The sequence below is a fragment of the Melanotaenia boesemani genome, chromosome 22, assembly GCF_017639745.1.
Source record: "Melanotaenia boesemani isolate fMelBoe1 chromosome 22, fMelBoe1.pri, whole genome shotgun sequence".
Taxonomy (NCBI): Eukaryota; Metazoa; Chordata; class Actinopteri; order Atheriniformes; family Melanotaeniidae; genus Melanotaenia; species Melanotaenia boesemani.
This window is the reverse complement of record NC_055703.1, coordinates 17,483,534-17,499,140: the sequence shown is the minus strand read 5'-3', so window position 1 is coordinate 17,499,140 and position 15,607 is coordinate 17,483,534. Positions and strand designations below refer to the sequence as shown.

Here is a 15,607-nt window from a genome sequence, read left to right as displayed (position 1 = left end):
GAAAAAAGTGCATTCAGTGGTCTTAATGGGGCCCGGTGTCAGACCACCCTGGTTTTGCTTCTGTTTTGTGTTGGTTGCTTGCAGAGTGACTGCCCCCTGCTGGAAGACCACACACCAACAAACCAGCACAGAAACGGCCGCTCCAGCTGCTCACGCTCTCACGGACCACTGTAAACCTTTAACTGTTGGCTGAAATGCTTTTATATTAAATGCTAATAAAATGGACTAAAAACCCCTTTTTATAAGACAAAACCTTCAGTGATTCAAAATTACTGAGAGATAAATGTAACTTTAAGAAACCTTTTATTAGCTTTGGACGTCATTGTGTCACTTCAGATCATGTGAAGCTTGTAAGAACTGCTCAACATGGTTGTTATTGTGCAATAAAGCTCATTTAATGTTTTCTTAAGAATAAAACATAATAAATTACTATTTAAAAAGTTGTTTATTGTAATTATGGCATTGTGTTTTGTTCCCTTTAAAAAGGCAAACAATCAGCACAAGTCAAGAGGTAGAAATAATTAGTCTGAAAGAAATTTTGGAACCAATATCCACACACACACATTCTTTTACATGCATACAATGCAAAATGTTTTTTTGTTTTTTGTGCAATTTTCCTTACAGACAAACCGCAATACTGTCCGCTTGCAGAACCATCAGTGACACAACTGTCAGAATTGAACTTGTTGACAACACTTGACATACAACAATCTCCATTCTGCATATAAAGAAGAAATAAATAAAAAGGTTATTTTCTGAGCTCCCAGAGGACACAACAACAAACCTATGATAAACTTCTTGCCATTTAGACCTCATGACTAACAGCTGATTGGCTATTTACTATAATCATGAATAGCACCTTCCTTCACAAAGAACTACTAACACGGCCTACAACATATTAACTGTATGAGCCGCATGTTTTATAGTTGTGTGCAGGAGTGATACTGACAAGCTTGTGCTAGAAGAGGGCAGGAGGGATAAAACAAACAAACCGAAAAGGTAATGGTGGCGGGGGAAATGACATTAAACATCTTGTACTATGTAGAGGCCTTAAAGAAGATGGTAACAAATGGGATGAACAGTCTTTTGAAGTCAATTAGACATGAAGAAAAACCAAACAAAAACACAGAATTTAACTGGAGTTGCAGGTTATTTGACCCAGGAGATGTTGAGACAGCGGGCGATGAAGGCGTAGGTGTCGGCCACCTCCTGGATGACTTTGCTGGTGGGCTTCCCGGCACCGTGACCCGACTTTGTGTCCACAAGGATGAAGAGGGGATTTGCCTGCTTGGAGCTACGGCCTACAATGTACTGCAGGGTGGCGATGTATTTGAGGGAGTGGAGAGGCACTACCCGGTCGTCGTGGTCCCCCGTAAGCAACAGAACCGCAGGATACTGGACCCCATTGCCCTCTGGGACACAAATGTTATGCAGCGGGGAGTATCTGGGAAAGCAATTGGAAATTAGAAATAATTTCATGAAGTTGTAACAAAATGCGTGAATCAACAGTTAAGAATCAGTCAGTAAAAAAAGATATAAGAGTAGCTGCTGCTACACAAATCTGTCCCGCTTGAGATGCCAGAAGAAAGATTGTGTTGTCTAGAAAAAAAATGCATTTGGGCAAAACTGCAATTGGTAAACAATCATGAGGCAGCAACGAGTTTTAAAATGTGTTCTGTTGATCTAAAAACAGTTTGGCACCAATAGTATACATGTTTGGTCCGTACTACTTTCTCCATATCACCATTATCACTTTGATATACCTGCCAAAATATTTCCATTCAAATAAAATGATGCTTCAGCAAACACTTGATAAATAAATCACGTTAATTTTCACTAACAAAATTATTCAACACCCACTGATTTAAATTTTGCTGGCCACTGTAGATTAAACATAACACGAAGGGGTCATCATACACAACAGCAGAAACTCAGAGCAAAAACAAACAAAAGTAAAATCTGTTGTAAATCCTTACTTATAAATATCTCCATCCATGATAAAGCAGACCCACAAATTCAGATCTTGTCCTAGCAGAGTTTTTTGTTTCCTAAAAGTATATATTATTTAGTGTAGGAAATGTTACCGCAAGCTTTTGCATAATGAAATGTTTTCTACTTTTATGAGTTGTTCAGTTTTATTCTACAGTCATTTTGCAGACGCTTTTCTCAAAAGCGACTTATATCTGAGAGTAAGAACACAAGCAAGAAAACAACAGAGAGCTCAGTAGATCCTTCCGCCACCGAGGAACAACAGAAGAAGAGTCTAGTTGAATGGATCAAACCAGATTAAACAATTAGCTCTTAACTGTCTTGCCAAACACTGACACTGAAATAAGTTTATTTAAACAAACATTTGATTGATGGCAGGCTAAATGTGCAACCTCCACTACATGAGAAGGTTGGAATCTGACTGATGAAGAACATGGTTTTAAAGTAGTGAAGACAATTTCTCAGGAATTATAGCTGTGATTTAAGCCAGCAGAGCTGAAATAAAGAAGTTCTAGTAATTCTGTCATTTTTAATGCAACTTTCCTGTCTATGTGAGCTGGAATAAAAAACGGGGGTATATTTCACAAAGTAAAAGCACTGAGCTCTTAAATTAAAATGGCTGTGTGTCATAACTGTACTTTTTTTATTATTGAAAATAGTAGAATGTATCCTGTCCAAGAGCAGTGATTCAATAAAATATACAAGAGGACTGAAATTATGGAATTTCAGATTCACTAAAGCCTGGTACACACACAACGATTTTTTTTTTAAACTTGTGAGATTTTTTAAGTGGTCGAGACCTCACACTTAAGATAAAAAATCAGTTTTGATCATACTGTGTGTGGTGTGCTCCAAAAATGTAATCAAGGAACAATACACACATTACGATGCTGTTCAGCAACTCATCTACATTCTAGTCCTCCGAGCCTGACAAACGTTGAAACGTAGAAGAAGAACCATAGCAACAACCTGCAAAAAAATGAAGAAGAAGAACCATAGCAACAACCGGCAAAAAAACGAAGAATTAACATAATAACAATCGAAAAACAACACACAGCATGTAAGAGGATATATAGGACGAGGGAATGATGGTGGTCTTGGGACTACTGTTACCAGAAAAAGCCAGAACTGAAAAAAATAACAGACTGGAGACGACGTGAACATGGACTTTATGTACTTCCTTGCTCCCCAGCCAGCTCGCTGTCTGATTGGCTACATTCTGTACCATGTCACCATCCACACAGTCACAATGCACGAGTCGTCGCCGTTCCTCAGAAATCGGCACTGAAATATTAAACATGTTCAATGTTCCCAATTGTCGGCTATGACCCACTTCGGAGCGGATTACCTGGACAAATCAGCTCATAACACACCACAGACCAAATGATGATTGGACAGGGAAATCTCACGATGATCGGGCGTTTGCCATCCGAGGTCGGGAAAAGGCAAAATCGGGACAAAAACAGCCCAAATATCGTCATGTGTGTACCGGGCTTAACCGTATGCATAGACATAAATATTACTGTAGAATGAAGAAAATGGAAAATATCTTTATTAGTTGTGAGGCACAGTGGTGGAAATGTTATGGTTTGGGTGGTTTCTCAGCTTCAAAGACTGTGCAGCTTGAAGTGATATTAAATATGAGGTTTACATTATATCTAAGAGTACTTGAGGATATTATGAAGCCATTTATGTAAAATCTGAAGGTGAATTTGATGAGGGTGTTTCAATGGGAAACTGATCCTAAGCATTTAAATAATGATCAAGACAAAATTAGTGTTGAAGACCGAAATGTGGTGCAATCTGAAATATGTGAAAACCCACAAACAACCTGCTTCTGCTTAAATAGGCAACCAAAGGCCAAGGATGTACCTACTTTTTCCCAAAAGATACAACTTCTTTTTGAGATTCCTGCTGAATATACTGTATCTACTTAAAAAAAATATATATCTTATGGAGTTCATGAAAGTATTAAGTAACAAATCTTGTGTGAATTCAGCAAGATGTAATTTTAATATAAAAATTCACACTCTAGTGAGAGAGAACTTACTTTATGAGCCACTCAAACTGCTCTTTGTTTTCCGAACAGCCAAAGTCTGTGGTCCAAGCGTGGCCGATGGTGAACTTGTGAAACTTCAGCATGTCCATGACGCCTACCTGAGCAACGGCACAGCCAAACAGCTCAGGCCGCTGATTCACACAAGCCGCTGAGAGAAAAACCACACAGTCAGACACGTCCTTGGATTAAAACTGTTCAGCTTTTAAATAGTCTAAATTATTCTTTAGGAGCATACATACCCACAAGCAGCCCACCATTAGATCCTCCATTTATTGTCAGTTTGGAAGGAGATGTGTATCCCTCCTTGATGAGATATTCAGCTGCACACTGGAAGTCTGTGAAGCAGTTCTGCTTGTTTGCCAGCATCCCAGCTGAAAATAAAACCAGGTATTTTGTTTTGGAACTATTTAAAGATCCACAGTTAGAAAGCATAAAGAAATATTGTGTCTTAAATAATGTCTGATATGCTTTTTTTTTTAAACATTACTCATTACAAAAATCCATAATATATGCAAATATCATTTAAAAGAACAAGAATAATAATTTATTAGACATAGTTTAGCAATTAGCATGTCAGAGCAAGCTACCCTTGTTGTCCTGTTGGTTTCTTGGAACCCTGCAAGCGTGTGTGTCTGCATTGGTTGCATACCAAAAATCCTTAACTTTGCATGGAATGACAGCGATGCATACAGAAACAAATGTGCCACTATAAATCAAACATTATGGAAACTTCAGGTTACCCAGCCAAAGTCTAGATTTGACTTAGTAAGGCATCAAAGAGAAAATATCTAAGATATTTAAAATGCACAGCTGGTTTGGTCATGTGGGACAACTCTATGTAGACTGATGGCAAACAGATTAAATAAGGTAGGAAACTTTCCATAAGTACTGTATCCCAAATACGCAATTCAGGCTTCGCTTTAACACAATGTACCTCTGCACATACTTAACCAGAACTGACATCCATACTGCTTAGGATGTCTAAAACCTTGCTCATATGCACACACCTAGTGAAGCTTTCAGCAGAGCATCAAACTCTGAATGATTTTGTACAATGAAGGTAAACATACAAGAGAAAAGCAAGACAACCACATTAAGTGGAAATGAATTAGCATAATTTGACAAACCGAAGGAACAATTAATTTTCTACCACTTTTTATTTTTTACTGAAAAAAGCTCATCCAGCATCCAGCATTGCTTTATCTTGGTTTTTCCTATTTGACAATTTTTGTTCTGTCATGAATAAACTGCATGACAGAACAAATTGGGAGTTTTGCATGCACTTGTTAATTATCATGTGAAGCCTCCCACCTTTGTGCCAGGTCTCCCCATACTCTCCTCCCCCTCTGATATTAGCAACTGCCAGAACTCCTCCCAGATGTCTGACAAAGATGAGTCGGGAAACGCTGTAGCTTGGTGTGATGGAGATGTTAAAGCCCCCGTAGCCATACAGAAAACCCGGATGAGAGCCGTCCAATTTGATTCCCTTCTTGTGAACAATAAACATGGGTATCTGAGTGCCATCCTTGGAGGGATAGAAGATCTAAACAAACAGAACGACAGATTGTCATGGAAACCAGGTAAGCAGAAGACGGAATTATGAATTGGTCGAGTACAATACAGCTTGCATCATCCTTGTGTCGAGGTTAGATGATAAAACATAAAGGAGCACTGATAAAATCTTTTCCTCAGGGCCTTCCACATTTTCACATTTACATTATTTCTGGCAGTATTCACTCAGCAGGAAACTGTTTCTGAGACTGTTTTCAGAGCCAGGGCTCCTCAGTCGACTGAAATTTCACTATTTCAAGACCTGGACCTGCTTTTAGTTTATGTGGAAATAAGAAAAAAAAAAAGATGTGCCTAGCAGTATCTTTAATATTTGATATGACAGATGAGAAATACTTTGTCTTATTGCAAAATTCAGACGCTTCCAGTAAATAGGAAATGCTGCAATCGGTAAAATGAAACTTATTGGTAGTACCCTGTTTTGTTACTAAAGAATGTTTTTTTTCTTTCATTCTAAGAAGCTCTGTTAAATTTGACACACGACCTTTGAAAAGGCTGAATAATCGATTAGACATAAACATATCAAATCTCTATGTAACTTGATTTATTGCTAAATCATCAGAAATTTGCACCGCTGATGTACAATATCCGCTTACTGCAGATCTTCCATCATCCTTGGTTTTGCAGAGGGACCCTGTGTCACCATCTCCTTTAAAACCTTTTTTTTAGTTCAAATTTCCTATTTATTATAAAATGCTGCTTAACATTAAGTTTACACAAAACAGAATTAAATTCCAAATTGTTGCCAATCACCTTTATAAGTTGGAGAATTCATCATTTCAGCCGTATAAGCAGTTGATTTCTGCAGACATCGGCAATCTGATAAGAGATTCAAACCTAACTCTGCACATGGACACTAAATAAAATTCCAAAAAGCTGAGTGTTTATGTGCTGGAAAACATTTAATGGGGATTAAAATCTTGCCATTTAAAATGTGGCCCTAGCTGTTAACCTCTCTCTCTTTTTCTTTCTTTTTAGAAACTTGTCTTGTCCAGCATTTTAGCAAGCAGGTCGGTGGCCTGGCTGCTGTGTTGTGCTGAACAAATTTTCTTTGCAAAGAGCAGCTTCATAATTTAGATCTTATATTACCAAAAAGAGAGAACTTTGTATAAACTGGGCCTGAAAATCCATACATTTATACCAATAATTGTGCAATAAATATCCTTTTGATAACATTTTTAAAAAGCTAACTGAACAAACATCATATAGTTTCCATCCGGGATTGATAAATTATTTTTTCTATTTCATTTAACTTGTGAAGTTATGATCAGTCAGAACCCAAAGGTTGAAACGTTTGAGACTAAAATATTAGTAAAAATACAAGATGCTGCCGGTCAGACACCAGCAATCTCAGAAAGATTTGTTCCTGAAACCGATAAGAAACATCTTCAAGAAAACAAGTCCAGTTGGCTTTATTCAAACTCCTAGGATCACTTAAGAAAGACGTCATTTACAGTATGTATGTGAATAAATCATCGACTATCAAACATCTACTTACCTGAGTGGTCTGGTATTCAGAGGGGCTGAAGCCTTTGACTGTGACCTCTCTGAAGATGTGTGGCTGTAGTGGCTCCTTGGTTAGGTCACAGTGGTAAATGATGGCTAGTTGTAGAGAAAAAAATAATATTTTTTTATTTGTTTCTGAAAAGCTTCAACAATATATTTTTCTGTAATACATTTCCTAAAATCTATAAAAGCTCACAATGTAGTTTCATGCGTTCTACACAAACACTGTACTAAGCACTGCAGGAGACAGAGCAGCAAAATGCAATACACACATTTTAAAGCATAGTTAATTCCACAGGCTTTACTAGATTTGCGACTGAATTTACAGTGGATTTTGTGTCAAAGTTTTTTCTCCATTCTCCTGCCAAACAAATTATACTGAACATTTTGGCAAAGTGGCCAGATGGCAGCCATTCCTCAGCCTGCTGGGAATGTGCCAAGATTAGCACAGATGACTCTGAAAACACGAGAAGTAAAATCCTTCGCTCTAATAAAAACACAAAAAATCTTGGGCACAATTTCTCTCTTTGTCTGCATTGTCCATTAGTGCAGTAGACCCCTGTAATGCAAGGGTTTCAGGCTAAGGCATGGTTTATAGTCCCATGTTTCTACGTATTTTCAGCTTTGGACAGAAATTCCAAGAGAAATAGTAAGCTAAGGTGAAGCCTGGCTGCAAGGCAACTTCAAAATGTTGTCTTTTATACCTTTTATCACTTCCAATACAAAATCTCTTTAATGACATTTCCATGATCCCGACACTAAAAAATCTGATTTAAACACAGTTTAACTAAATATGGATGTCTTAAGCTACTAATTCAGGCGGGCATTTACATGATGAGGTAGACCAGAATGATTCTAGCAGCGCAGCTCCAACACTTGGTGGTAAGCAGTCACTGTATATCATATTTGTACAAAAAGACAACCAGGTCAGTTATTAGTTAATTAACCGCTCTCTTTCATCAACAGGTCAACTTGGTTGTTATTCCGCTCCAATTTATACTTTTCTTGATTGATTAGTTTGGTCATTACTGAGTTGGTTGTGTTGATTATAGAGCAGCATAAATCCAAGAACGTGTGCCCTCTAATTTGCCTGACGTCGGCTTTAAACATTTTGAAGTCAAATGGCCTAAACATCTACACAAATTAATGTGTCAATTAATAATACAGCTTTTAGCAATCTGTACCTGGGGATAGAAAAGAGGTGAAGTAATAGAAGATCTCAGAGTCCCTCTTTCGTCCTGTGAAACCCACTACTGAGCCAACATCAAGAGGAAAAGTCCTCAGCTCCTCCCCTGAGCTCAGACGGTACATCTTCAACACATTCTTCACATCGTGGAGGAAACACACAAACAGATAGCTGGAGTATGTACAGGTGGCAAACACTGCAGGAAAGATGTAACAAAGAAAACAACAAGTGTTGTACCTGCATAAGAATTTTAGTAACACACATCACAAAGATTTCAGCAGCCTACCAATAACATCCTTGTCATGTTGAGGGATGAGCTCCTTCCAGTTGCTCTGATCAGGAGAGGCAAAATCTATGTTGATGAGTCTGTAACGTGGGGCATCCAAGTTGGTCTTGAATGTGAACAGGGTGCCCTCGTTGGTCACGTATTCATACTCGGCGTCAAAGTTGTCAATTAACTTCACCCATGGCAAAAGTCCTAAACATACAAGATGTATCATAAGCGCTGATCATGCACAAGTTACAACAAAAATCAGAGTATAAAACAAAAAGCAAGAGAAACTACTTTAATCTGACAGTGTTGATCCAAAAGATGAGATTTATTTATCAAACACAGAAACACAGGAATTGAGAAACAAAGTCTCTGGATACACAAGCAATAACTTTTTTACTTTAAAAAAAGGCACACCTGTAATACCCTGAGGTGTTTTCTGGAGGTCACAATACCACAATCTGTTGACGGGATCACAACCCTCTCTAATTGACAGAAGCACATAACGTCCATCATCTGACACCTGCAATAAATATGTTATCACTAAACAAAATCTTGAATGTAAATCAACAACAGTCTGTTACAACCATTTGTTTTGGGAGAAGAGATAAAAACCTCCGCCATACCTCAGCCCCACTCATCCATTTGGGGTGATCAGGAAACTCAGCACACAGGACGTCCTCAGACTGCGGAGTTCCCAAAATATGAAAGTACAGCTTCTGATGCAGGTTAGTGGAGGTCTCGGTGCCTGACATATAAAACACATTTTAGTTTTATTCATGCATCTACTGGTGACGCTTAAAAAATAAATAAAAAAAAAGCAAAGAATCTTTTGGAATAAATCAAAGAGGCAGAGGAATATTTTTGTTTAAGTACTGTTTTCTTATAATCATCCCATTAATTGCTAAAGCTAGAAAGGTTTCTGTCAGGAGTGTGTTAATCCATTTCTGTCTTACCGTCACTTTTACCCTCTTGATCAGGGTAAGAGTTGTAGAAAAGACCCTTCCCATCATGAGTCCAGGACATACAACTGAACTTGACCCGCTCCAAGCGATCCTCCAGAGGCATAGCACCCTCAACCTGAAGGAAGCGGATCTCTACCCAGTCAGACCCACTGGCACTGGTTCCATAAGCCAAGTACTCCCCATCCTCAGAGAATGCATAACCTTGGAGTAATTTAGAGCAAAACAAATAGAATATTGACAAGGAGGACTGGAGAGGTTTCTTCTTAATTTAACAATCAGTGTGATGGCTATAAATATTATAATATTTAGCCAGTTTTACCAAATCAAGCAATCATTGTCTTAATAGGTACAACAAAAGCACTGCAATGAAATTCATAATGTGCTTATAATTCCGAAAACTATTTCTGATCTTAATTTTACAAGAAATAGTAATGTAACATCCACCAATAATTAAAATCAATTAATTATATAAGTAATAAAATATATTTGTAGTTTGTTTTATGTTGATACCTCGTAGAGCAACAGTCCCGTCATCAGAAAAAGTGTTGGGATCCAAGAAAACTGTGGGCTCTGCATCTAGACTCTCCTGCACATACATCACGCTCTGGTTCTGGAGGCCTGTGTTGTAGAAGTGAAAGTACCTGCAAATAATGTGAGAAAACAGAAATTTTGAAAGTGTTGCAAAACATATTCATAAGCATGCTCCTTCAAATCAGATCTGTAATGTTATACTGGGCAGTAAGGGTAAGGGTATGGCGTCCAGCAGCACAGGGACTGTCAACATTTACGCTGCATTAGGAAACTAGGAGTCATGTGCATGTCCGTCATCGTATATAGTTTGGCCTGGACTAAACATGGTCACAAATATAATTGTTTCTATCCCCTAAGAATTGAGTCTTAAAGGATAAAACAAGGAATGCATGATAATATCATCATCAGCCAAGAAATGCTTTAGAAATAAAAAGCACTGTGAGCAAAATCAAGTACTGACAAACAGATGGGCTCCAGATGCTTAAGTAGTTTTATTTCACATTAAATCTGTGCATTTAAAAAGTAAGCAAAATCTGCAAGTGGACCATAAGGATAACCATATGAGTGTCCTGATGTTCTCTGCAATCTACACATGAATAGTCAAAGCAGATAATTGGCAACAAGCAGAGTACACTCTGGACATTTTGCAAGTCTATCACAGGACAAACACAGAGAGACTAACAGCCATGCATACACACATAAAACAAGAACGGCTGAGTTACAAGCTAACATAAGAGCACAAATTTAAAAGCAGGCACATGGAAAACATGCAAACTCATTGCAGCCACAACTGGAACCACTGTAGTATGCTGCCCATGCCCTTACATGACATATGTCACTACAGATTCTGTTGCAGCTTCACCTGCTTCCTCTCTTGAAGGGACAGCTGTACTTGGGATAGTCGTACAGCTCGGTCATGCGCTCCTTGAACAGGTCCCGTACCTCGCAACGCTCTAAAAATGGCAACGTCAGCTGGTTCTGAGCACTGACAAAGGCCTGGTTAAAGAATATCAACAAAGATACAATTATTTAAATAAGAAAAAAAGAAATGTGCTGAAGGGTCTACATATCTTGGCTTTGTAAAATTAAAACAGGTGTTTTTATTTAGTTATAGGTTTTCCTCTAGCATTATCTACTCAAGCTGAATTTCAGGGACAGTTGTCTAGTAAATGTCAATGTTATTTATAGATACACTTTAGTTAATCCTTGTAAGTAGTAACATAACACAAACAGAACTTGTGTTTTTTTAAACTAGCAACTTCACCTAGTGTTAAAGGAAACCATAAATAGAATTGAAGGGGGGAAACAAATGCAAGTGATTAGGGTTTACCTGTGTCTTTTCACTGTCAGGATCCTCCAGCCAGCTGTATGGATCCGGTACGCTAGATCCATGGTAATCATCCACCTGTGACATATATGATAGTAGCATGTGAGGCAGCTAGGTGTGGCAAAATAGAAACGGGAAACATGCTGGCAAGCGTGGCCAGGTTCACCAAGTTAAGCGAAAAAGGGTGGGGACATGTTAGCTAGTAAGACTTAAATAAGCAGGTGTGGGAAGTTACAAATGACTTTTTATTTAAAGTCAGTGCAATTTAATAAGCAGTCTAGATTGCAAGACCTGGCTAAGCTAACTAGCATGCTAACAAAGCAAACGTTCTTCATTCTTTTCAATGAATGAAACGCATGATGATGAGGCATCCCTGCTAAGTAGTAGGCTAGGCTAATTAGCAAGTCACATCTACTTACAACTGCTTCGTCACGGTAAGCCTCTGGGTACTGAAAAGCCATTTTAGAGGTCAATTTGCGGGAATGGCGTAACAAACAGAGTTGACTAAGGGAGTATAACAGTGGCTTTGCAATTACTCTTTGGATCCTGTAAATCATCCACTTTAAGCGCTGAGGCTTTTTGTCAGAGGAGATGCCCTGCTTACACACAGTCAACGAGCACTGGGAAAAGAAATTCTTTGCTTGTTGTGTGTTCAACCAAAATTTTACATTGCCCCCTACTGCTTAAAAACGGTATTACAATTTTCTCAAGACGTTATGTATACTTTTTGATACTAATATGAAATTCAGAATAAGGTTAGTATTATTATTTTTGTAAAATAAAAAAAAAATAAAAAAAATATATATATATTTAAATTTACGCACTACCACATGACAGGAAATAAAAACAAAATTAAAGGTGCATTTTTACTTTTTCAAAACTAATGATAAAGCTTAAAGAAATGCACAAAATAGTGGGCAAATACACATGTTATGTAAGTTGCTTTGTTAAAAAAATAAATAAATAAAAAACAACAAAAGAAAGGTAGTTATAAATAATGTTGAAAAGTGTTAAAGTTCTCCTGTTAAAGGTCACCTTAGTACACTGAGGATCTCCATCACTACTCTTATCAGCCTGACAGTGCAGGAGAGAGGTCAGTTCATCACTCTTCTTTCTTTCTGCTCATCATCCTCCCTTCCCTTCCTTCCTCCATGTCTTACTTAATCAATCAGTGCTGATTCGACCATCATTATCACGGCAGCTACTCTTGCACAATGACAAATAGCACAGATAAGGCTTATTGAGTTAGAACACAGCTTTGAGGAAGTGGGTGTATCCACAAGAGTTAATAATTAATTATTAGAAAATGAGTGTTCTCAGAATTGAGTATTTTGGACTTTAGGTCTGTTTTGTGTGCTAAACGGGGATATATGAATTTACAATAGTACTCTTTCTTATTGAGTAGTTAAAGCAGCAGTCTTTTTCCTTGCCACCTGTGCTGTTTTATCCTTCAATGACACATTAAAATGTACTGTATGTCATTCAACAGAAATGAAGATAAGATCCTTTAGACAGGTTGAATTACACGGCAGCATTTCTCTTGAAAAGGAAGCACATTGTTTGGATACCGCTGCTTATCAGACAGTAATGTCTTCTAGGGAATTCCAGTGTTGTTACTTTTTAGATTTAGCTTAAAGCATGTCAGACCTGCCATGCCTGGAAACCATATTCCAAAGAGGAATAAAAAGGTTCTTGAGTGGCAAGATCTCCTCTGTGATTAATACAAAATACATGTAGAGAAAATGAGAGGTTTGTAGATGAGCAACAAGAAGTGCTTTAACTCCTTCAAAAACTTCTTTGTTAATAAACTGATTTTACATATGTTGTCTCACAAATCTCAAGTTAAAATGTAGTTGCTCTGATGAACTGTGGCCTCCTCTGATGAAATATTGAAGTGAGAAGATGTTTTGGCATCAAAATGTTCCTTTTTCTTTCCCTTCCTCCTCAACTCCAGAAATACACTTAAATGTGCAAAAGGGATCTCTTCCTGTTTGCTCATTTTCTCCAATATGGGTAAAAGGCCTATTGTCCTATTGTTTTTCTTCACAAACAGAGGCGAAAAAAAAAAAAAAAAAAAAAAGGTGTTTAAATGAGTGTTGTGTTGCCTTTTTAGCCCATAGAGAAGTTGTGTCTGTGCACTCATATTTGCCAGAGAGCTGGACTGTGCTGGAGGTGTCCATGCATGAATTACACCTCCTTTTCCCTTTGTTTTCCTCCATTGTCCAGAGTCACCGGTGATCTCTCCCCCATAGACGGAAACACCTGTCTCCTTTGCAGCAGACAAAGAGGGATGACCACCTGTTGTGTTTCACTACGCAGGGTTACCACAAGGTTATCCCATTCAAAAATCTCCACGGTCACACTCCTGTGAAACAACGGTTTTAATTGGTTGTGTTAAGATCTTATATTTTGCACCTGATTTAACAGTAACTGAGAAACCTATTGATCAGACCCAAAGGGGGTGTGCAGATGAAGTACTCGATAAACCTGTTTTATACATTAAGATGAGCTGATACGAGCTTATAAATCACACAAAACCTTTTTCACAAGTCACACCATGTACACATGTAGGATCATACTGAGAGGAGAAAATTGATAATACAAGTTTTCTTTGTCTAAATCAAAATATAAATCAGACTTTTGTACCACAAATATTCTTTTATGTAATTTCATTTTATTTGCCAACAGCTTGCTGATTACATTTTTAATATTTAACCCTCACCCCTTTATCCGACTCCCATACTGGGGTCTGCTTTGCATTCTATTTTTAAGCAGCAACTTGACATTTAAAGAATAAATCATTTAATATGTCATAAACAACTACCATGTCTCTCTGCTGTATACAGGAGAACGTGATACTTTGCAGGGCAGAATTATGAGTCACATTGAAAAGTCATCATTTTTAGTTGGAGGACTTGATATGATGAAAGCTAAATACTAAACTGTAGTCCTCAAAAGGGGAATTTAAACCAATGGGTGATGTCAAAGTAACTAAACTTGTACAGTATGGTTTTACACAAAATAGCAACAAAAGAATTTATACATTCAGTTAGTTGTAAGATAATTCAGTTTAATGTGGCAATTTCTTGAATAGGACACAAACACAGGACACCAAGGTCAGCACAGTCACTCATTTTAATGATAGTAGTCCAAAGTGCTCCAACATGACAAAACAAAAAGGATGCTTTTAAATACTGAGATCACAGGGGACAGTATCTTACTGGCTGTCATTAGCCAGGGCCAGGATAAGAGTGCATGATGTGGCGAGGGATTGGGGGGTGGGACAGTCAGGCCTGTCGCCTCTGATGTCCTCAGACAACAGGATGTTATTGAAGATCCAGGTGGGGAAATTACAGCACACTTGGAAGATGGATGCAACTGCTCTACAAATAAAAGAAAAGCTAAACCCGTTCGGCTGTGCTAGCTTTGGTCTAGCCTATGGCAAAATATGGAGAGTCATTTCACGTGTTAAATATTTAAAAGTAATCGCTATTAGTTTGTTTTGTGAAAACAAGTCCAGAGTTATTTGCAAGTAGTGTCACTTCAGGATAAGAGCTGTGCAATGATTAATACTGTTTTGTCAGTATCTGCTTAGACACACAACTGTGATTTCATTCAGTGGAAAAAAAACATAAATAAAAGCAACAATAAGACTGGGTTAGTCATCCTAAAGAAAACAGAAGTTAGTCATTGTTTGTGCAGACCATGTTGAAAAGGAAAAGAGTGCACTCAGGTTACCCAAAGCTAACTTGTTGAAAGAGCGGTGGATAAAAGAGCTGTTTAAAATAACAAACAATAAAAGAAAAAAAAAAATACATTCAGGTGTTGGGTGTCTTTGTGCATCCACTTTGTTATATTTTATTCTGCCAAAAGTAAAAAGCAAAAAGAAAACCTGACATAGTTCTCTGGAAATAGATATTCATCTTTCAGTCAAAACAGGTTACACTTTGTTTTCTTCCTTGTCAAACTTGTCAGTGCACTTGTTCCAGATTACACTTAAATATCAGCTTTTGTCAAAGTTTCTGTTTGGTGCAGAGATGCCCCCACCTAAACACTGGCATCTACACTAAGCTTCTTGCTTTCATTACTGTGACAAGAAGGAAGTAGTTGGAACAAAAAAGCTAAAATTCAGCAACCATTTCAGAAGCAACTTGTAATCACTTGAGGTAAAGCCTACACTGACCTGAGATACAGAAATGAAATA

General features: G+C 37.8%; 1 protein-coding gene across 1 annotated transcript; it reads right to left on the bottom strand.

Moving 5' to 3' along the window:
* Window positions 1-607: 607 nt before the first annotated feature.
* LOC121634172 (prolyl endopeptidase) lies at window positions 608-12,029 on the bottom strand. Its single transcript, XM_041976679.1, has 14 exons — window positions 11,823-12,029; window positions 11,407-11,481; window positions 10,939-11,072; window positions 10,056-10,186; window positions 9,537-9,746; window positions 9,207-9,328; window positions 8,998-9,103; window positions 8,596-8,787; window positions 8,308-8,505; window positions 7,116-7,219; window positions 5,360-5,591; window positions 4,288-4,419; window positions 4,040-4,196; window positions 608-1,444 (listed from the first exon to the last, which is right to left on the bottom strand). Exons 1-14 carry the CDS (start codon window positions 11,958-11,960, stop codon window positions 1,150-1,152), a joined length of 2,226 nt encoding a protein of 741 aa, XP_041832613.1. The 5' UTR covers window positions 11,961-12,029; the 3' UTR covers window positions 608-1,149.
* Window positions 12,030-15,607: the final 3,578 nt, after the last annotated feature.

Excerpts from the sequence above, each read along its gene's own strand:
- LOC121634172 (XM_041976679.1), bottom strand. The coding sequence starts at position 11,960 with ATGATTTACAGGATCCAAAGAGTAATTGCAAAGCCACTGTTATACTCC. Across the intron at positions 8,788-8,997 it reads AACACCTCAGGGTATTACAG|GACTTTTGCCATGGGTGAAG; the intron begins GTGTGCCTTTTT and ends TTGTATGTTTAG. Across the intron at positions 7,220-8,307 it reads CACCTCTTTTCTATCCCCAG|CCATCATTTACCACTGTGAC; the intron begins GTACAGATTGCT and ends CTCTACAACTAG.